The sequence below is a fragment of the Gymnoscopelus microlampas genome (genome assembly GCF_963454915.1).
Source record: "Gymnoscopelus microlampas genome assembly, chromosome: 10".
NCBI classification, from domain to species: domain Eukaryota; kingdom Metazoa; phylum Chordata; class Actinopteri; order Myctophiformes; family Myctophidae; genus Gymnoscopelus; species Gymnoscopelus microlampas.
The window spans coordinates 17,123,559-17,146,545 of NC_139947.1; the positions used below are offsets into that span (position 1 = coordinate 17,123,559).

At 43.6% G+C, this 22,987-nt stretch overlaps 2 protein-coding genes across 2 annotated transcripts in view; both read right to left on the bottom strand.

Annotated features, from left to right (window-relative positions):
- Positions 1 to 12: 12 nt before the first annotated feature.
- Positions 13 to 3,150, bottom strand: exorh (extra-ocular rhodopsin; the record flags this gene model as incomplete). Its single annotated transcript, XM_084069734.1, has 5 exons — positions 13 to 197; positions 394 to 633; positions 1,489 to 1,654; positions 2,322 to 2,490; positions 2,790 to 3,150. The coding sequence occupies 5 exons, from the start codon at positions 3,148 to 3,150 to the stop codon at positions 69 to 71; spliced, it is 1,065 nt and encodes a 354-aa protein (XP_083925860.1). The 3' UTR covers positions 13 to 68.
- A 1,079-nt stretch (positions 3,151 to 4,229) lies between these two features.
- The window catches only part of ift122 (intraflagellar transport 122 homolog (Chlamydomonas)), a 50,673-nt gene continuing 31,915 nt past the window's right edge, over positions 4,230 to 22,987 (bottom strand). Inside the window, exons 21-29 of the mRNA XM_084069680.1 lie at positions 19,933 to 20,073; positions 19,169 to 19,266; positions 16,268 to 16,368; positions 13,388 to 13,553; positions 11,821 to 11,938; positions 11,044 to 11,172; positions 7,635 to 7,711; positions 7,333 to 7,497; positions 4,230 to 5,682 (exon numbers count right to left, since the gene is read on the bottom strand). Coding sequence (XP_083925806.1) covers positions 5,596 to 5,682; positions 7,333 to 7,497; positions 7,635 to 7,711; positions 11,044 to 11,172; positions 11,821 to 11,938; positions 13,388 to 13,553; positions 16,268 to 16,368; positions 19,169 to 19,266; positions 19,933 to 20,073 — 1,082 coding nt within the window. The 3' untranslated portion in view covers positions 4,230 to 5,595. The remainder of the gene's footprint in view (positions 5,683 to 7,332; positions 7,498 to 7,634; positions 7,712 to 11,043; positions 11,173 to 11,820; positions 11,939 to 13,387; positions 13,554 to 16,267; positions 16,369 to 19,168; positions 19,267 to 19,932; positions 20,074 to 22,987) is intronic.

Below are 22,987 nucleotides of genomic sequence, written 5' to 3' on the forward strand. Positions count from 1 at the left end.
ATGGGAGGGGGGGGGGGGTTGGGGTCGGGAGTGGGTGGGTAAGGGGTTGGAAACAGGGGTCAGTAGATTCAAGCCGGCGCCACCTGGCTGGTCGAGATGGAAGAGGTCTGAGTTTTGGAGGAGGCCGCCATGGAGTTCTCGTCCTCTCCGAACGGGTTCTTCCCACAGCACACGGTGGTTATCATGCAGTTCCTGAACTGAGGGGCACAGAGGGAGGCGAGGGTCACAGTCAAGTTCGGTTCGGTACTCGCTCACACACACCGTCCCATTAAGCCCAAGTTATACTTGGTTGTGTGTGGATGTCGCACACAAAAAATAGGAGATCTACAAGCATCGCAGTGTGACATATTGTGCACAGAGTACGCCTTGGCACTAAGTCTAAATCAGGATTACCTGTCTGTTGAGCAGGATGTAGATGACTGGGTTGTAGAGGGCTGCGCTCTTGGCAAAGAAGGCTGGGACGGTCATGAACACTGGCCCAAATTCCGCTCCCTGATTGGCAAAGATGTACCATGCCACGTAGGCGTAGGGCACCCAGCACACCAGATAGGATATCACCATGACGATCACCATGCGCGTCACCTCTTTCTCTGCTCTCTGGGTGGTCTCGGACTCTTTCTGCAGAGAGGCGGCCTGCGTGAAGAAACGTTATGCAAGTGGTTGAGTAAGGACCCCTGGTTTGGTATGCATTAGGCCAGGGACCCCCATAACTACTAAGATTTTTACACTCAAGATTTACAGACCCGTAAGAGTCCATTTGGTTTCTATCAATCATTTAGCTCGGGACCCCCCTGGAACCCCCCCAATGACCTCTGGGGGTCAGAACTTTGAGAACTACTGTAATAATGACTTGCATTTTTGTCTACATATTTGCTCATCATTAAAGGGCAACCAAACCCCATAACTCAAATCTGCATGAAGCCTGATATCTATTGGTGAAAAGCAGTGTACTGGAATGAGCATCTGCCACTGGCTGGTAATGGGGCCAGGAGATGTTGCTCTCTATAAAGTACAACACAAAAAAACGATTGCTTGTCACAAAAATAACAGGCATCATACAGATTTGGATAATGGGCTTTGATTTCCCTTTGATTCAATTTTTCAAATCATGTCTGATTGTTTATGTATCATCATGTAGTGCATAATTATTGGTATTATACAGTGGTGGAAAGGAACTAAGTATATTTACTCAAGTACTGTACTTAAGTACAATTGTGAGGTATTTTTACTTTACTCGAGTTTCCAATTTTCAATCATTTTACTTCTACTCATTTTATACATTTGAAAACTTGTGAAATGGGAGCTTCTGTATACTTTTGGTACTTTATGTATATTTTGATGCCAATACTTTTGTACTTTTACTCAAGTAAATTTTGAATACCGGACTTGTACAGTATTTCTACAATAGGGTATTGATACGTTTACTTAAGTAAAACATGCGAGTACTTCTTCCATCACTGGTATTATATTGGTCTTAGCTGACCGTACCGCACGGACGGCGCAGAGCAGACGGCCATAGCAGAAGAAGATGATGATCAGGGGGATAGTGAAGTGGAGGATGAACATGTAAATAACAAAGGAGGTGTTGTTGATCTCTGGCTTGGGGGTGTAGTAGTCAATCCCACAGGAACACTGCATGCCCTCTGGAATGTACCTGCACCCACAAAATGTTGTTTTACTGTACAACTCCAATCAATATCATCACAAACGGCTGACTTTAAACATGGGAGCTACTGGTAGGAAAAACCCCATATGGCTTTAAGGTACGCCAGTAATGTTATTATTTAGTTAATTACCATATACAGTAAACTGTGGATGGACTGTTCATATTTACCCACAATACAATACAATATATTGCTTATGTACACTTATATACATTCATAAACATAACATTTATACCTGTTAATAGCTCGTACAATGAGTAAATCCTGGGTGGTCCAAGTGGGGAGGGCTAAGCAAGGACCCTAATCTCCTTTGGTTTTTAGTGCTTTATTCTTAATCCCTGTACGTTAGTACATGTTTACTCCTACTATTTATTATTGTTTTATTCTTAGTTGTATCTTTTTTGTCTGTGCCTGTCCTATGTTTCATACTACAGTAATGCCAGGACAACTGAATTTCCCATGTGGAATAAAGCAATAAAGGTCCATCTATCTATTTAACTCTGAGGGGGTACAAATGGAACCAAATGGACCTACATCCGTCCCATCTCAGAGGTACAAATGGATAAATTAACCCTTTGTGCCTCTGCTCACACTGCCAAATTAGACTATTGTCCAGTCCTTGCAGGATTACAGTCTACACACTGAGGCATACCGTACCGTGACCATCCGAGGAGTGGAGGCGCCGCACAGGTCAGGGCCATGATCCACGTGAACGCCAGACCGACAACGGCGTGTCTCTCGGCAAAGCGAAAGTTGGTCATTGGTTTGCACACCACAATGTAGCGCTCGATAGCCAATACCACCAGAGACCAAAGACCAATCTCCCCTGAGAGGCACAAGAAATCAGATGGACTTACATACGTACAGTACAAGTGTGCTCTCACTTGATACACACACACACACACACACAATGTATTCGTACATTCTCACACTTCCCAAAAGGTGCCCAATGCATCCCTCTTCCATAAACTTCATTGCCACACATATACTGTATGACACAAACCAGTGTTTTGACCACTGTCAAAGTACTGTCTGGGTGCAGCACTTTTTGCTAAACCTGTATGGTATCACCATTTTACATGAGTTACAGTGTTTTTACTTCCATCAATCACTTCAATCACTTACCCCCCATGGTGGCAAAGAACCCTTCGATGTTGCAGCCGTTGACCCCTAAGACAAAGTATCCATGCAGGGCCGTGTAGAGGGCGACACTGAACCCGCCCACCACCATGAAGAGGTCGGCCACCGCCAAGTTGAGCAACACGTAGTTTAGAGGGGTCCTCAGCTTCTTGTTTTGTATGGTGACGTAGAGGGTGAGGAAGTTGATGGGGAAGGCGGTGATGATGAGGAAGAGCATGTACGCGGCCAGGAGGGAGTACTTCCAAGGCTCGGCCAGGTAGTACTGAGGGTGCTCGAACGGGCTGCGTACCACTCCAGTCTTGTTAGACATGGGCACATAGAAGTTTGGGCCTTCAGTGCCATTCATGGCGGTTGGCTGTGGTGCGAGGTGATTGCCTGGCTTGTGTTTTTTTTTTCTTGCCCCCCGTAAAGGAAGAGTTTGAGCAAATTAAAAAGAAGGAAAAAAACGCTCTGTGTCTCTCCTCAGAGAACACAGCAGACTACTACTACTAACAGGGAGCCTTCTCTCGCCGTGGGGAGAGAAACAGGGAGGAGAGATACAGTAGATCTGGTGGATGTTAAGAGGTGTGTTCTGCAGCCCCCTGAGGCGGCCGCATCACCTTTTAACAGGCTGTCAGGATTAGGGAGGTGCATGGACGGATTTAGGTTACTCTCAGTCCATCTCTCTCACCCTCACCCTCTCGCTCTCTCTCTCACACATACACACACACGCGCACACACTCACGCGTGCGCGCACTATAGAATTATAGAAGAAAATTCCTGCCATAAATTTAGGCTCAGCATTTTGGAGGACAGAGGTTGGTGCCTTCGTTATCCCAGTGCTGGAATGCATCACAATGCATCATGAAACTGTCCATTAAAGAGCAGGCGAGTAAGCAGATTCCACTATCCAAGAGGGATCCGGCCGAACCCCAGCCTTACTCAGCCTGGACATGTCGAGTGTAGGGGCTTAAACCGGTTATTGTAGACAGACTGTAAATGAAATTTCCGGAGCATTTCCAGCTCATTTGCATCTGTGGAAACCTAATCCTTAACCACCTCATAATGTAGACCTCAAACTCATAGCAGGAGAAACCACGTTCTGAGTGTAATCAGACTAGTGCACACTTGACACACTCTCTCGCTCTTTTTCACTCCCACACACAAATCCTATGGCAGAAGCCTCAGAGAGTCATATTGTTAGTTGATGCTACTGAAAATGCCAGAGTCTAACATCATTAAACACTTAACCACATGAACCATAGAGTCCCTGTTCTGGGCATGGCATAATAGGGAGAAAATTCATCAAAAATAGGCAAATATTCAGAAAAAAATGCTCATTTACAAGCTCACAATGCGTCGTGATGCGTTGTGAGCTTGTAGATTAACTGCTAATTAAACACGCACTGCTAAACATAGTAACAACATGAATACTGTACATACGTCACATTTCAACCAAGATAGTTGAACTTTTATTGAAAAAAGTGTTTTTGCCAATATAATAATAAAATGCATTTACTCATTCTTTATAAATCATAAAATACCTGTGCAAAATCTGCACAGAACATTACAATATTGTTACAAAATATGTCCCTCTTGTAAACATGGAATTCACTTTTTTGTGTCATTAAAGGCTGGTCCTTAACACTTAAAGATGACCTACAGTATTAAAGCTGTAATCCATAACTTTTATGTCCTACTCGGGATTCAAACCCGGATCTCCCGCATGAGAACACATTTCTACCGCTCATGCAAGAGGCACTGCCGCTCGGTCAGGGGAAATATTGTACTTATTAGCTTCAGGCAGAACTACTGCTACACCAGTAGGTGTCCTAGCTGACAACAGCCTCTAAATGTCTCAATGGAAGTGTAGGGAGACCGCCTTCAAACACTGCAGATGCAGATGTTATATTGTATACATATTCTACCATTCTACCAATAATATATTATTCATAAGTAAGTTAATAAGTTCCGGATTACAGCTTTAGTTTAGAAACATGTATTGCTTTGTTTTCCTATCATAAGATTGCTTCTCTAGAGGCATTTCATACTCTTGGACACATGTCCCCTTTAAGGTGATGTAATCAGCGATAGCGCTAAGTCATCTGATCCTATTAATCCGATCGGATTGACAGGCTGCCGACGTGCTTCTCTGGTGGTCTGCGCTGGTGACCGCACAAGCACTTTCACTTCAATCATTCCTTTTGGGAAGCTTGAGGGAGAGGTGGAGGAATAGCCCTCACCATCAAGAATGTCAACATTATATCACTCACGTTACAAGGAATGAAGTCAACACAAAGCCCTCCTAGTGCAGTGGTTTACCAACCTTTTTCCATTTGTACACTCTCAGAGTTACTGACCTGTAAGAGTCCATTTGGAACTCCCCTCAAGGAACCCAGAGGGTCCCAGGACCCTACTTTGAGAACCACTGCCCTAGCCCAGTTGTTTTTAAACATGTATTTGGCCATGAACCCCCCATTTGAAAAGATTTTGTGCCAGAAACCCCCATAAGAGCAGATTTGTCGAGATGTGTCTGTTGTGTCTTTTCAAAAAATAGCCAAAATATCAAATAGGCTTATGTAAAAACTGTTCATCATTTTGCTGGTGACGCCCTGGAAACCCGCCAATGACCTGCTCAAAAACGTCCCTATTCTGGGTGTGACGCGAAGACATTTGGTGTCACTGGAGAAAACGAGGGAGGGAGGGCCAAGCATAGACCCCTGAGGGACCCCAGTCAACAAAGTAGGTAGGGTTTAAGAAGTGGTTACGGTTGGGAGGTGTAACAGTGTTGTTCTCAAAGGGTCAGAGGAGGTCAGTTGGATTCGTCGATGGGTCTGCGACAATACGGACAGCAGTTGTGCTGAAGCACGAGCAGCTCATAGTCCTCACTGTGGAACATCTGCAATATACACACACACACACACACACACACACACACACACACACACACACACACACACACACACACACACACACACACGCACACGCACGCACACACACACACACACACACACACACACACACGTACAATATTCAAAACACTGTAAAATTCTCCATTCATTGATCCAGAACGTTAAAGGGACTGTAATTGATGTTAAGTGTTAAAGCTACACTTTGTAACTTATTTTAGTAAACAAAATGTTATTTTGACCAATCTGTATGGTAGAGTATGAATACAATATAACTTACACAATTTTGGTGGTTGCATTTGGTCTCCCTGCTCTTATTGAGATGTTTATTGTGGTCCGGTTTGACCACTACTGGTTGACAAGTGGTACTGCCTGAAGGTCAAAATTCAATTTCTCCCCTGGGCAAGCAGGCTCTATTAGCTCAGTGGTAAAATGTCGTCACTTATACGCAGGGGACCGGAGTTCGAATCCAGAGTAGGACAAGACAGAGTGTAGCTTTAAATAGCTGTGTTTGTTCCGTAATAGGTGTGTTTGTCTCTCCAGCTCTTCAAAATAATTGTTCAGGTCGGATGCCAATTTGATCCAATTAGGAACTCATACAGAATACAGGATCACAAGTGAAATTGGGAGTGATGAAACAAAAACAAAAAAGAGCAGACACAATTGGAACTGGAACACAAAGATTTAAGCTGATAATGATCTTTATTAGATCAAATTGGTGTCTCGACCTGAAAATGTATTTTACGTTTACTAAAGAGCTAAAGAGACGGGGTGACCTGTCTTGCGGAACAAAGACTCTAATGATAAAAAGTCTAAGCTTATCACCTGAAATGACCCCCCCACCCCTCGACTGTTTACTGTGCATATTTTTCTTTTTCATTACTACTCGTATATATATGATGTTTTGCATATTATTGTTTGTCTTTAAATGTCTCGATGAATTAAATACACAGGACCTCAATGGTAAGACTCCCTGGGCTTATTGGGTTATCCTTTTAATATTCTTTTGTATAAATCTGTGCCACCGTGCCTTCTTTGCAAACTGTTAATAAAGTATTCAATCAATCAATCGGAATGTAGAGCTTTTTTACATATCACTTACACTCTCTTTAAATGAACACAATGATGATTTTACAGTGTGACATGGCTCCAGAAAAGAGTGGAACAAATATACAGTGCAATATGAAGCTAGATTGAGGAGACACACAATATATCGTTGCTGTCGGGCAGAAACCTTGTACTGTATCTCCATATTTCAACTTTTAGTTTTTTTGTGTAGATTAATTTACTACTTCATCATACAAGAGTGTCACACACAAGTAGTGAAAAAAGCAGATCTACAAGCTCACAATGCGTGACATGACGTGACGTGTTGTGAGCTTGTAGATAGGCTATTTTCACTATTTTATTAACTTATCTTTATATAATAAAAAAAGGAACTGTTTCGGACATACAGCAAGCGGAAATACACCTGACAGCGACGATATACTGTAACCTACAGGGAGACTGGAAGGCACGGAGTGAGACAACTCTCACATCATGTGGAGTTCATGTCAGGTCGTGTGTGTGTGTGTGTGTGTGTGTGTGTGTGTGTGTGTGTGTGTGTTTGTGTGTGTGTGTTCTAAGCGTGTGAGCTGTACCTTGAAGCAGGTGGGACACATGGTGATGCTGACGTCAGGCAGGAGCGAGCGGAAGTACTCCCACTGGAGCGGTCTCGGCCATCGCTTGATCAGGACGTCCCTCCTACTCATGGAGCGCAGCGCCGAGCGACTTACCTTCACTGGGACAAAGTTAGAGCCCCCCTGCTGTGTGCGTGTGTGTGGTGGGTGGGCACACGTACGTAACAGAGAAAGGCATATAAATACACTTGCAATATAACACCACCGCCACAAAGTATACCTTTCATAATTCTCCAGTTGGTTGAGTTTATTCCTCCGCTTACCTCAAAGCTCATCTTGGCAGTGAAGGGGTCTTCCTCCTCCTCGTCCGCGCCGTCGTCCAACTTCAAAGACTGCGACTCTGATTGGGGTTAATTAAGGACACTGTAGCTGCCTCGGAAGTTAAGACGTGATATTGCAAACACGCAAACACAAATTGCAGGCGGCCACGCTGGAAGGAATGGCAAACACGCCGGGGGACATAATTATGTTCAGCTGTTTAACGCTTCAACTAAAAAATTGCCTAAATACAAATCGGTTTGTATTTGCCTCAGGGGTATAAGCCCAGTAATGTATCCTTCCTTCAAAAACAAGTGATAGTCGTTTGCAAAATTGAACAGGCCTCTTTTGTTATTTTAATTTTATTTTACAAATGTTGGGCATAACATTTTTGTTAGTGAGGTTAGGGATTATTATAATTCATTTTGCACAAAGAATTAGGCATTCTAAGTGCCTTTCCTGAGGCATGTCTCAGAGGACACGCGAGTTTTGTCCGTACCAACGTACGAATTCAGCTAAGAAGTATGATGAATATAGACTATGCTGTAAAGTTGTGGCAAACCGAATTGAGGCAGGAAAGGTAGCAGGCCAACATGAGAGCAAACGATGACAGAGCTACCAGCAAACCATGTCGATCCCTCACCACATTTCACCTGCTGTGGGATAGCTTGTTTTGGACCACTTCACACAATGCAAGGTCGTAAAGCGTGTAAGAGGCATGGTCTCATAATCACCTGTCTATCCTCAAGGGTAGTGTTTCCCAAACATAGGTCTGCAACCCATTTTGGGTCGTGGACCTGGTTTTATGGGTCACAAGGTATAAATATCCCGTTTTTTTACTTACTAACAAAAAAAGAAAAAAAAGGAATGTTTCAAAAATGTCCCAAAAATCTTTCAGACTTTGGCAAAAAAAAAAAAAATTAAAAAAATATTTCTTTTTTTTCAAAAATAACATATCTACATGCTCACATTGCGTCACTATGCAACGTGTTGTGAGCTTGTAAATCGGCTATTTTTGCAATATTATAAATAGGGCCTAAGCGGATAATTCATAGTGTATTTTGGGTCCCGGGGAGACACCAAATTTGTCTTTAGGGTCTCAAGCTAAAAAAGTTTGGGAAGCCCTAAACAAGGGCAAGTTACAAAGAAATCTTGGAGGATCTAACAACTGATGCTTTCATGAATGCCTTACAGCGTTTTATAGACATCCGTGGAGCTGCAAGACAAATCAGATCGGATCAAGGGACACATTTTTTTGGGGGCAAAGAACAAACTCACAAAGGCTTTAAAGGTGGAAAAAGACAGACTTTAATATGAATGTGCCCCACGCCGGCCATATGGGAGGTGTTTGGGGAGGGCAGATTAGGACAGTAAGGAGCGCGCTAAGCTCGGCCCTCTCACAGAGAGCTGGAAGATTAGATTATGCTTTTGTTGAGAACATGCTTCTATGAAGCCATGTCAAGTTGTAAATATCCACCCACTCACCACTGACAGTATCAATGATCCCAAAAGCCTAGAGCCACTTACCCCAAACAATTTAATTAAATTAATTAAAATTCAACTCTGCCAATTTCACAAGATCACGCCCATTGTGGCTACGCCTGTCGCATTGCCCGCGCCCCCGTACCTGAACACTCGCCTCTCATTGAAAATTAATTATTATACGCCTCAGTTCCCATGTGAAGAGGCCTGAAGGCCTTTATCACATTGCCTCCACCTTGCAGGAAGGTTTGTGGTGGAAGATCTGCATGCCAAGATATAATATTAAACCACATGAATTGTAGCGTCCCTATTTTGGGCATGTCATAATAGCCACATTTTTGGTAAAAGTAGCCGACCTATTGGACCGCGGTGTGGCGGTCTAGGCACCCTAGGCTGCAATGTCAGCCTGACAGCGTGTCACAGGTTTGAGTCCCGATCCTGACGAACTTTGCTGCATGTAACTCCCCATCTCACCCCCCATTTCTTGTCAGTCTACTATCCTATAAATAAAGGCATAAAAGCCCCCCAAAAAAAGAAAGCCGACTTACAAACTTGCGTTGTGTTGTGAGCTTGGTGATCGGCTATTTTCAGTGAAGGGATTTGGTGTAGATGGAAAAAGGAGGAGGCCAAGTATAGACCTCTGGGGGACCCGGGCAACAAAATATAGGGTTATTATTTTCTCATGTGGTTAACAGAGCACCTCTGGAGCAGATGGAGAAAGGAGTATCTTGCAAACATCACACTCAGACAACACCTAATCCAAGACGAAATGTGAATTGTCATTGTCAAAGCAAAAGAGATTCCAAATAGGAAGAGTACTTGATGTTTGTGAAGATGATGACAGACTATTGTGGAAAACCACAATACAAATAGGAAATAGAAAGCTTGGGAAAGAACCAAATTCATCTGTCCATTTTGGAATGTTCTATTCATAAGTTGGTTATACTACTTATACCATTTAAATAACCAGAAAAGGTCGGTATTGGGTTAATAATGTGTTTGTATTGGTGTATTACATCTTTCCTGTGTGGGTAAGTATCACTCTTGATCTAAGAGTCGGTTCTGAGAATTCCTGGAATTATTCAAATTTGTGCCATGAATCATAGTAATGTGGTGAAAGTGTAGCGGACCAAGTAGAGAGCCGACCCCGGTCAAGTATAAAGGGTTTAAGTGGTTAATGACTGTGAAGGAGGTACATTTTAAACAAACTTTTAATGTGGATTTATCTCTTTTAGTTTTCACAGTCTTCAAATGGCATCTGTACGACGCATAGTCATTATTTCACTTGACCTGTGTAGCTACAAATACTTCTCCTACCGTCATATACATTTCACACTCGTGCCGTGTCATGTCATTTGAGGACATGCCATGTGGAAATAATATGGAAAATCCTAGATCGCAGGCGTCTCTCTCAGGCCTTTGAGAGTGTCAAAACGCCAGTCATTCATGCCCGTCAGTTACGTCACGGCTTTCAGTGAAAAGGAGCAGGCCCTCAGTGCCCTTGAAGGCCTGTCGGCTAATGCAGGTTAATCCCCGTGCTTGGGACCTGGCTCTGGCTCTCAGAGGGTTAGTGTCATGAAGATGAGACGGGGAGAGCCTCTCTAACCCTATTAACTCGCAGAGCTAAGATGACTTAGCTCTGACAGCTTACCCTACCGGCGCAGAATCACGGGCCAACATTAGACCCAACAACTTCTCAGAACAAGGCGGGGGGGCCATCTCGCGCACTTTGTTTTCCAGGAAAATGTACAGGGCAGGCGGTGGGCCGCGTGGGTGTACAGACTCAGATGGATGGATACTCCTGAGCGTGCGAGAAACGGATCGGGGAAAGTTGATCGTTACACCCGCCCCCACCCCGACCCAAGCGCGATGACTGTTCGCGTGTGCGTGTTTGTGTGTGTGTATATAAACACAGAGTTCATCAAAGGATACCGCCGCTGCTCATGTCCTGCCAGCGTGCAGCCTTCCTGTCAACGTGAGGGACCTCCAGGTCAATGAGGGACAGAGCCTCCTCATCAGTGATGCCCTCCTCCAAATAGAATTGCACCAGAGGGAGCACCTCTGCAAACAGGGAGACATAGCTGCATTAGTAACGCAAAAGTGTGTGTGTGTGTGTGTGTGTGTGTGTGTGTGTGTGTGTGTGTGTGTGTGTGTGTGTGTGTGTGTGTGTGTGTGTGTGTGTGTGTGTTCAAGGTTTCGTTATAGTTACAGATATGTATAGAACTTGTGTACAAGTAAATAAGAGTGAACTTATTTTGTTCTGTTCCCTCAAACATTGTAGCAGCATTAATAATGATAAAGGGGGGGTAGAATAATCAGGAAAGAGAACAGATTCACAAGCATACTTTTCTTTTCTCTGGGCAGATTGTACATCTGCCAGATTTTCTGGGGTGAAGAAGCAATTTACTGCCACTGCCAGTGGCTCTGACACTAGTCACACTACCAAGCCACTTGGCCCCTTGGTAGCATCGGAAACAGTCTGTTTGTTGTGGTGGCTAGAAGCTTTGCTGACACAATGTCTGTCGTACCCTGTATATGTCATGCTACATTAGGCAGCAGGTGTGTGTGTGTGTGTGTGTGTGTGTGTGTGTGTGTGTGTGTGTGTGTGTGTGTGTGTGTGTGTGTGTGTGTGTGTGTGTGTGTGTGTGTGTGTGTGTGTGTGTGTGTGTGTGTGTGCGTGCGTGTGTGTGTGTGTGTGTGTTAACTGACCATAGGAAGAAGCTGAATAGATGAAAGGCTGTTTGCAGTTGACACACACGCTGCCCTGGCAGTTCAGCAGGGGGTTGTTGGTGGAGCAGCGGTAGCACATCATGCCTTCAATCAGGTCCTTCATGGTGAACACATGATATTAAAGACATAGCTTAAAAACTACACTTAAAAAACGTGCTTAACCCTTCATATTTCACCGTACGATGAATAGCAGAAAAAAGGTTGTACTATATGTACTATATTTGCTACTTTTTAAGAGTTTTTGCCCCTGTCAGTCCATTTGTCCGTCCCTCTGTCTGTCTGTGAGCAGCTAATCTCCGGCACCGTTGGTCTGTGGCCCGTTTTTTCATATTCCATCCTGATTGGCTAAGATTGGCTCCCAAAGTTTGCAGGAGTGTCCCGTTTTGAAGAAAATGCCTCAAATCATGAATGCAGCGTCCGATTGCCGTGAAACTTTAAGATCAGCCTCATGGTGGCGCTATAACAGGCAGATTTCTGTGAGCAGATAATCTAAAGCACTGTTGGACCGGTCTCCGTGGAACTTTATACGCATACTCCTTGGAGGCCAAGTAAAAACCTCTGCCCCAAATTTCTCACATCAGCCTGTTATAGTGCCACCAGGAGGCCGATTTTAATACACCTTACTCCTACAGATTTTGTCCAATTATTATGCAAATCGGTACACATTATGTCTATGGTCATGTGATTAAGATGTATCTCTCAGTTTTTTCATATTCCATCCAGATTGGCCAAGACTAAGGCTTCCAAAGTTTGCAGGAGTGGCCCGTTTTGAACAAAATGCCTCAAATCATGAACGTAGCGTCCGATTGCCGTAAAACATTGCACACAATAACCTACCTCACCTGCCCTGGTGGAGACCTGTGCTCCGAGGAGGGGGGGGTGGGTGGGAACACAGACTGGACCTGACATACCCCTGACAAATCACAGTGACTTAATATTGACTCACGTCGCTCAAGCAATATATGTGTTGTGCCCAGTGTGAATGCACCTCAACAACCATAAAATGTGAAAGTAAAAGAGAATGTAAAACTTCTTGATGTGTAATCCATGCATATAAAAAGGGTTAACCCTAACCCTTAGTTAAACTAGCATTGTTATTGTGAGTTTTTACTTATAGGTGATTATAAGCGTTGAAAAACATTGCCATTTGCATTTGGCAAAGGAGACAGACGGGTGGGCAGGAAAGTGCTTTTGTGAGACTACAAGTGGGCGGTGAAGAAGTCAAAGCCAGAATTCTTAATGAGCAGTTGGATGTTTTCCACAGAAACACAACTTTTTAACACTGTACTAATGTACAGTATTTGTTAGGAAAACAATATGTATATTACAGCAATACCCAACAATCATTATTTAGGAGGAAATAGGCCTGAGAGCCCCCCCTCTTTTCCCTCTACACTGATCCACCTCGGCAAACACGCTGCTAGTCGTGAGCTTGCAGATCGCGAATGTTTGCCCCCAGGATAGCGCCGCTAGGGTTCATGGAGTTAAGACAACATTATGTAAGCACATGAGCATAGACATGGAGACATAATCCTCATGAAAGTACCTCATTGTCATGGAAGGGTTTGGAGCGGATGGTGAGGCTGTCCAGGTCTATGGAGTCCTGGAAGCGAGAAGGAACATGAAGCTCCTGGAGTTTCTCATACGAATATCTGGCCAGTTTATACGCCCCCAGCTTACGACTCTGCTTGGCCAGTGCATACAAGGTGTTCCTGGGCATCAGGTTAAGGCAAAACTGGGTCATTATAGGTTAGACGCAGTTAAAATTTGACTACTAACACTTGGACATAATAGTCAACTTGTTGGAATTTGTAGCGTTGCCTCAATAATGGACGGAGGCTACTGTGAAAAAAACACAAAACGTTAAAATATGGAGATAGGAGGTATTTTAGGGGCATGGCCAAGTCTGCCATTGTGTTGGAGGTGCAAACAACACATGCATTATCAGCATTTAGTTTGTGAGACATATCATATAATGATATATTTTTCTCTCCTCCTAGTGAAAAACTATGGTTAAGTATTGTAGTGCACGGACCTGCAAGGGGAAAAATTAAGACGAGACGTCCAAATGTTTGTTTTTCATGGTGGTCCCGAGCCACAAAAAGGAGGCAAATCCACGCAAGAAGTACCGTTTGCACCTCCAACACATGCATGTCGAATATTCCTAGCCTTGCTCTTCTTACGGCGGTCACATACCAACACGTTCTGTTCTGCCTTGAAAACTAGAATGACAGTTTAAATACTTTGCTTAGGTTATTCGTAAGGCCTGCGTGTTGTATGTATATACAGGAATGTGTGTGTTTTTTTCCACCTCTGTTTGAGAGGAGGAAATCGTTGCTTGTTTGTATTTATATGGAGGCAGATCAGAGTTAGAGAGAGAGGCAGCGGCTGGTCAATGAGTTGCAGCTGCAGCAGCCTCCATCACCTAACTAACACCTCCCCCCTCCCTGTTCCTCTCCACTAGTGGTTTTCAAGAAGGGGCCGGGGGGGGGGGGGATTGAATTGGAAAGAGGAAATCATGAAATAATTTTAAAAAATGTAATAATCTTTAAAAAACATTATAATAGTTTTTGACAAGCATAGTGACAAGCAGGCACGACCCTGGGAAATCGTATCTAATCTATTTATATTTTTATATATATATATATTTGGGCATCCACAATCTGGGAACCCATCGCCAAAAGAAAAGGAAAAACAGCGCCTTGTGCTGTTTTTGATTATCTCAGTTGGCTCTGGGAGGAAGTTGACGTAGCACCCGTGCGCAAGGAAACCGGGGTTTTGGTCTGCCTTCAGCGCATCACTTCCGGTGGAGCGACTATGTTTTCATTCCCACTAACAATATTTCTACACAGAACACTAACACCACTTCTCCCAGAGAACATGGATCGTTTTGGTTATAAGCCCACTTGTTTCTATGATGAAAGAGTAAGTTACAATGTGAATATCTTTCCGTGGTTTTATCTGCTCCGCGGACGCTATTGTTAAATTAGTTTCGGTTTGTTTCGAGTGGGGAAGGATCGACGGACACGTGAATCCCGCCCACTACATTTGATTGGGTAAAGCGCGGCCTGCTTCCTGATCTGAAGGCGCGCCCACTTGTAGGCCAGTGCGTACGCGATATGACGAACCCCCCCGACAGATTCAAACGCAGAGCAGAATCTGTTCTTGAGAGATTAGGGCATCCATGGCATGGAAAAGTTTGGGATCCCCTCCACTAGTGTAAACTCCATGCACCTCCTCTCCTCATACACTCCACACATCCCCAGCTACTGTATACTGTATACTCAAGCCGTCGGGACTGCCGATAAGTGCATGTCCTCCTATTGTGTTGCATAGCAAACCGCATAATGTGACAGTGTGGCCTGTGTATCAAATCCCTGCCCTGTGCCTTCTGTCCATGAATCACCGGTCAAAGTTTTCCGAGCAACTCTGTTTGACCTGAGAAGAGCCCAGCAGCTGCACTTCCTGATTTCCGTCTGCAAGGCCGGGATTTCCTTCCTCATGCTCCGCCGTGGCTCTGTGCGGGTGTATGCGCACGCTGGTTCGAATCAAAGTGTTTTTGAAGTGCGTGTGTGTATGTGTGTGTGTGTGTGTGTGTGTGTGTGTGTGTGTGTGTGTGTGTGTGTGTGTGTGTGTGTGTGTGTGTGTGTGTGTGTGTGTGTGTGTGTGTGTGTGTGTGTGTGTGTACATGTATTACTATTCTTGTGAGGGCCAAATGTCCCAACAAGTATTGTAGAATTTGAGATATAGACATTGTGAGGACAAGAAATGGTTCTAATTTAAAGTTAGCTAGCCTTAAAAGATTCAGGTTGGCGTTAGGGTTAGGATTGGGCATTTAGAGGTTAGGTTTAGGTGGTTAGCGTTACGCCTGATCTATACTTTAGTTGTGTGTCAGTGCCGCACACCGCAAATAGCAGATCTACAAGCACACCACTCATCATTTAGGGTTAGGGTAAAAATTGTCCCAAAAAATAAAGGTAAAAATGGCTGTCCTAAAATGTTGTCCTCACAAGTATAGTAATACCAACGTGTGTGTGTGTGTGTGTGTGTGTGTGTGTGTGTGTGTGTGTGTGTGTGTGTGTGTGTGTGTGTATCAAGTGTACGCGCAAAGTTGGGTTAATCAGGTTGTTTGTTTTAGTTGCTGAGGATGTGCCTCTTCCTGGCGTCCTCTCCTCCTTCCCATCATCACCTCTTTTCTTTCTCTCCACCATTTCCGCGCTTGGCGCCCGACTCTCCCCCCTTTCTCCCGCCGCCTGTCTGTTTCCCACCTCTGCAGCGTCGCTATCTACTTGGTTTCAAATTAGCAACGTTATCAACTTTATCCAGAGAGGATGGAGAGACAGCACATTTTCCCCTCAAAGATTACATGGAGTGTGTGGCATGCGGCGGAGGTTACTTGGGGTTATTTTCTGGAGTGGAAGGATACACTTTGGAGATGCCCCGTGGTATGTCCTTTGTGAGGTTGTTCAGGAGGAACCGGCAGATGTTGAAGAGAGTCTCTGGCATGTGGGAACTGAAGGGCTCATCCTGGACAGGGAAATGGCGGGGTAGAGGGGCAATTTAAAAGAGAAGGACAATGGTTAAGTAAAAAAGAAAAACAAAAAAGAAAAACACAAAAGAAAGAAAGAAAGAAAGAAGGAACGTTAGATAGCTCGGGGGACTAAATATCAAAGAAATAAGGAAAGATAGAAAAAAGAAATCAAGAGCATTAAAAACAAAAGCAGATGTATGTATATTGTCTATGTATTATTTGTGCTATTTGTTCTTTTCTTTAAAAAAGTGGGGGAGGGGGGGATTTACAATGGCGAGTATAAACTGCGATAAATCAGAGAGCTTGTTGTGAATTTTCCTTGTTGCCTTGTGTTTGAAAAATTAAATGATAAGAAAAAAAGACCAGCTCCCTTCGAAAAACACAAAAAAACTGCTCATCCCATAGATCTCTTTAAACCTGTACTTCCTCTTCCCTCATCCTCCCCCTTCATCCTTTACCTCTCCCGTCTTCAAATTTGGCTTAATAAAAAAAGCTAGAGCTTAGAGCAGCGCTTCATCCCTCCCGACAAAAGCACAGGACGGGGCTTTCACCGGTGGGCCTGTATAGGAAGGGAACATTTACTAAAGCAATCACTAACGCAGCACTTTTAGTCAGCGGTAGATGCTTCAAGTTCACGGTGCCTGCCTGCCCGCCTGCCTGCCTGCTTGGGAGAGTTAAAGTAAGATATATAGAGTGTTCCTGCTCTGGTCTGGATCACTGTGATGTTTCCCTATTGCACGGGTGTGACCACACACAACTGTAACAACAAACACGGGACAGACACGCGCACGCACACACACACACACACACACACACACACACACACACACACACACACACACACACACACACACACACACACACACACACACACACACACACACACACACACACACGCCCACACACACGCCCAAGCCCACGCCCACGCCCACACACACACACACACACACACACACACACACACACACAAACCTCAGTGACACAAAACAGGGCACCCTATACAGAATTCACATAACCAGGATATGCTTGTTTATAAGCAGGTTAGTGCTGGGGGTGGGGGGTCTCGGAAGACCACTGGTGAGTTGGTAATCATGATCAATCAAGCCGCTGGTTACCATGGTGGCCAGGGGGCACAGATGGGGGTCGCTGCGCGTTCAGGCGGTGAACTGCTGTGTGCGGAGGATGAGAGATTGTCACGGTGACAGAGCCTCTACAAGGTTAGAGGACACGGGGTCTGGGGTTGACGGAACCAAAAGGGAGATTCTGTGACAGAGGCTACACTTTGCTCAGACTGGCAGCCCAGATCAGATTTTTGGCCTTTCCAGTTTGGACTCAGATCAAGTCTGAACAGCATAAAACCACATGGAAAACCTGAAATAGCTGAACCACATTCCTAGGTGCTTTGAAATTATGATTTCAAAATGTGTGTCTCCGTCTGGACACTGGGACACTGAAGCCTACTTTGCCGCACAATGGTGGCGATCGCTGAAAATAGCCGACCTGCTATTTTTGCCGATGTCTGAATAACGAAATCCAGTCTGATCACTTGCAAGCAACACTGTGGACAGTCAGTCCTAATTAAAAATCTACCTGCAGTTTGAACAAGGCCTAATAGAAGTCGCTTTTAGCATCCTGGGTGAATCTTCCTGTGCTTACTGGTTTCAGAGTCTGGAAAAAAAGTGGGGAAACGCTTTTAATAGCCGTCTCCTAGAGATTTGGCCCACTCACAATCTCCTTCGGTGGTTTCTGCCTAATCCCACGACTCTCGACTGTCTCCAATCCTTTTTCCATTATCAGCCCACACTTGAAAACGTGAGACTTTCCTGCTAACTTTGACTGTACCTCATTACACCTAGAATCTATCTTTGGGCAGACCAGCAGTTCTGGATCAGGGCGCCCTTGAAAATCTCTAAAGTGTTCGCAGCCCAACCATCTGACCACTTAAAATGGAGTGGTCAGATGATATGGGCCGCGTGCGTTTTCAGAGCATATTTATTTTAATGATCAATCAATCGAATGTGTTCCGGTTTGGATCAATGGAAGTAACGTAGTATACTTTAAGTTCCTATTGACCACTTAACATTGAGTAGTCAAATGGGTGGGCCCTGTGCATTTTAATGATCAATCAATCAACTGTGTCACTGGAACTAACAGTGTACTTTAAAGGGCAAGACCACTTTGGTAGAGGTTTGGGTTGTGTAGTTACCTTGCCATGATGTAACTCCAAAGGTGGACAAGAAATACAAAATAATTGCTCCAGTGATTAGAAATTGATAATTCAAAATATGCTACAAACAAACAAACAAAGTTGATTTCGACTATATAGAACATCACCAAACCCAGTACTGTTTTTTTTCTTTTATAAAAATATTAACGTCCTGTTGATATGCCATTTATATTAGGAAGAAAATCCGGACTGGATCTGTGGATCCGGATCTTCAAATAGTAAAATCAACAGGAAGTTAAAATGTTTATAAAAAACTAAACAGTACTGTGTTTGGTGATGTTCTATATTGTCTGAATCAACTTTGTTTGTATTCGTTCATGTGCTAAAAGAGTGACTTTGAGAGCTGTGTCAGCGTACAATGTAAGCCAATGAGGAGCATATTTTGAATTATCAATTTCTAATCACTGGAGCAATATTTTTGTATTTCTTGTCCACCTTTGGAGTTACATCATGGGAAGGTAACTACACAACCCAAACCTCTACCAAAGTGGTCTTGCCCTTTAAGTTACAGGTTGGGATTGGCTGTAACTAGAGCCTATCTTTAGGTAGACAGATGGTGGTGTTCTTACTGTGTAGCGCTGGATGGGGTGGTAGACGTGGTAGAGCTCAGCCAGGTGCTGAAAACGCTCAAATTTTGTCAGCATCTCACTCTTCTGCTCTTCACTTTCTATAACACACACACACACACACACACACACACACACACACACACACAAAATGCGTAAAAATCCGAGTGTTAGCTCTGAACTAATTCAAATACAACCAAATGGACCCACACTTAATCAAGAATTGTACTGATGTAAAATGTTGAGGTACAGTACTTGTACTTTACCATTTTCTGCTACTTAACTACTTTAATCTTATTTTATTTTTTTTATGTACTGACTGAGATAAGCAATATAACATATAATCATTAACTATACTTTAATGTATCAATAATTAGTAATATGTATTAGTCTGAAATGGGCCATTTTGCATAATTAGTATTTTACTTTTGGTGCTTTAAGTACATTTTGATGTTAATACCTTTGTACTTTTACTGTACTGTAGCACTTTGACTTGTGATTGATTAATTGATTGATTGATGTACTTTATTTAGTGAGACATGAGAAACAGTACATGGAAGTACAATTCACAATTCACAATTATTTCCAACAATTGTAACAGAGTATTACAACTTTAACTTAAGTAAAAGATATGAGTACTTCTAACACCACTGCCCACAGGTCCATTTACATTTGTGCACTTACATTTGTTTACATTTATTTGGACTTTACTGTTTATTAGCATCAATAACTTGGTTCTATGTGTCTTTGCTCATAGCTGGCCTCACCCCTTGCGATGTCCAGACACTGCATGGACAGCATCCAGTAATAGTACGCCGCATCGTTGAACCTGCTCTCCACCACGGCATTCTGGGTAAGCTGCTCCAACACTTTCACTGCTTCGCCCTCTCGTCCCGCCTTGTGGAACGCTGGGGGAAGGGAGAAAAGGCGTCGGTCGGGGTGGGAGTGAGCGAGACAGTGCGACAGATTGCCGCGGCGTGCCCTAGAAAACATAAGGCTCGTACAGTACGGCAGCGATGCCGAGCTAAAAACAACAGCACATTAACAACTCTGTCCCACACTCGAGCCTCTCACATTGCAGCAGCAGCTACAGCGGGCTACCCAGTCTGCTGCGTCTGTAAAGTACACCGCTGAGTTTTAGCCCTGTGGGAGCTAACCTGTTTGTTGTTACATACTCCAGCATTCCCAGGCTGCCAGGATTTTATAGCATTAAAAGAAAAAACCCTCACACACACACACACACACACACACACGCTCTTGCAAGAGCATGCATAGATACACACAGACACACACACACACACACACACACACAAACACACACTCAAACTCCCACGCTTGTCTAACACGCCACGGGCAATTTGTACTTATAGAACACCTCACAATGTTTAGCTAATTTTTCACATGGGACCACAAACATAAGTCATTTCCAACCAAACTAAGCCGGGGAGGAGCGCTACTAAATACCAAAACGCAGCAGCACTTGCGTCCTACTATCCTTCTCGTTCCTATCGGAGGCTAATTAGAAGCAGCTTCGGGGAGGCGACCCCAACGCTGACCCTGTCCCGACAGTCATGGAGGGGGGGGGTCAGAACATATTAGCACCAAGTGTTTATCAGTCCACTCAACCGGACAGAAACCACACTCAGCTGCTGCTGGTTAGTGTACAGAAAATCACCCCCCACCCCGAACGACCTCCACACAACCCCCAACCAAGACTTCCTTGAACATACAGAAGAGCTAATGGTGATGTGATACAGTAGATATATATATACTATATATCGTCACTGTCGGGCACAAACCTCTCCGTATTTCAACTTTTTTATTTTCTTTAATAAATCATTGCTACTGAACACCCTTTACGTCTGTGTGTGGGTTTTTACAAATATTGAACCAATGAAAAGTATTAAAAAGCTTCTGACTAAACCTCCCAACTCCATTGGATCCTCAAACTGACGGTAAAACTCCAAATCAGGTTTTGTTTTCCGTCTGACATTCTAATCAATGATGGACATAACTATCTCACTCACTGGTCAAAAACCTCCTAACTCCACTTGAGTTGGATTTGGGTAAAGTGATGATAATATAATGACACATGCAAGTATCTGACGATGTATAAGTTACAATACCAACTTTGATGAGACAGTATCGTGTTGTTTTAAAAACATGTCTTTTTGTCCTTTTCCTGAAATAGTTGGTTTCTGCCCGACAGCACATATACTGTATATATATATATACACTACATAGACAATGCCTGAGTTATTGCTCTGACACTCACAGCATGTTCAGGTTTCGGTACCCAGCATTGGCCAGGTTATTGCATGAGTGAAATAGGCTCCAACCCTTGAAATTAAAAAGGTCCAGCCAGAACCACTGATTTAGAAGAAAGTTATATATAGGCTGTGGTATGAGCTCCTATAACTCTTTCTCATTCTTTAGCCTACCTATACTCAGTTCCTCCCACACGCATTCAGAGCTGAGTGTGGTGGTCGGAAGACTAGGTTAGGAATTCTATTGCAATCACTTGTAACATAAAACTGCATTGCCCGCTGGCCCAAAATATACACAATCAGCACAATGAATGACCACGGGGCGAGTTACAGTGCAATCAGGCCTGCTGCAGCTCACGCCCGCGTTCTGCACAGAGACAGACAGACAGACGGGGGATTATCCTGAGGAGGAAATATGCATGCTGGGATCATAATTATAAATCTATGAGCTGATTAGGACTATGGTTACAGTTAGTAATCATCATCAGAGCCGCTTGTAGTAGCTGCTGATGATTAGAGGCATGTACGCAGGGGTGGAAGAAGTACTCACATTGTTTTTACTGAGTAAAAGTAGCAATACCACTCTGTGGAAATACTCTGTTAGAAGCAAAAGGCCTGTATTACAGATTTGACTTGAGAACAAATACAAAAGTACTGTCATATACAAGTACCAAAAGTAAAAGTAGTCACCATGCACCATGCAGACAAACGTTTTCAAAAATGTAAAATCTTTCGAAAATACGTGCTCTGAGCTGGTAGATAGGTTATTTTCGAAAAGAGTAAGTATAAAATTAAGGCTTAATTGGTTAATACTGTATATGTTTTTACAAAGTAACTTGTAACTAAAGCTGGAGTAAAAAAACTTACATTTACCTCCAAAATGTAGTGGAGTAGAAGTATAAAGTATTAGAACATTTTAATACTTAAGTACAGTACAAGTACCTCAAAATGTTACTCAAGTACAGTACTTGAGTAAATGTACTTAGTTACTTTCCACCACTGCATGTTTGGCTGACGTCGTTCAGTTCAGTTCAGCTCTGCTCTCCTCTAGCGGGAGGATCAGGTTTAACGGTGCATGGCGAGAATCAAGAGGAAGTAGGGGGGAAAAAAGGTCTGGGTCCAGAATTGGCCAGACGTTATATTGTCCATATGTAAACACTGGGCTTCCCCCCTCTATACTCCAGTGTTCACCGACATCCTCCTGAATACAATAAAGATGATGCTTGGCTGGTTTTAGAGAATCCCCTATAGGCTAATGCAGTGGTTTTCTAACTTTTTGTGCCCAAGGCACAAGTCAAAACCCCTCTATGTTCACTATTTTTTCATCTTTAATGACATGACCAAAATAGGGATGCTACTGTAGATTGAATATTTTTAGGGTAAAGGGCTTGCCTCTGTATTGGGACATGAGTGCACAATGAGATCATTGGGAAATGAGTGCACACAAAGTACTGATGTAGTAAATAAAGATAAAATAAAAAAAACAATGGCCACTGGCCTACTTGGGAAAGATGCAAATTGGGAATGATGCTAGTTGGGAATACATGCCCAACTT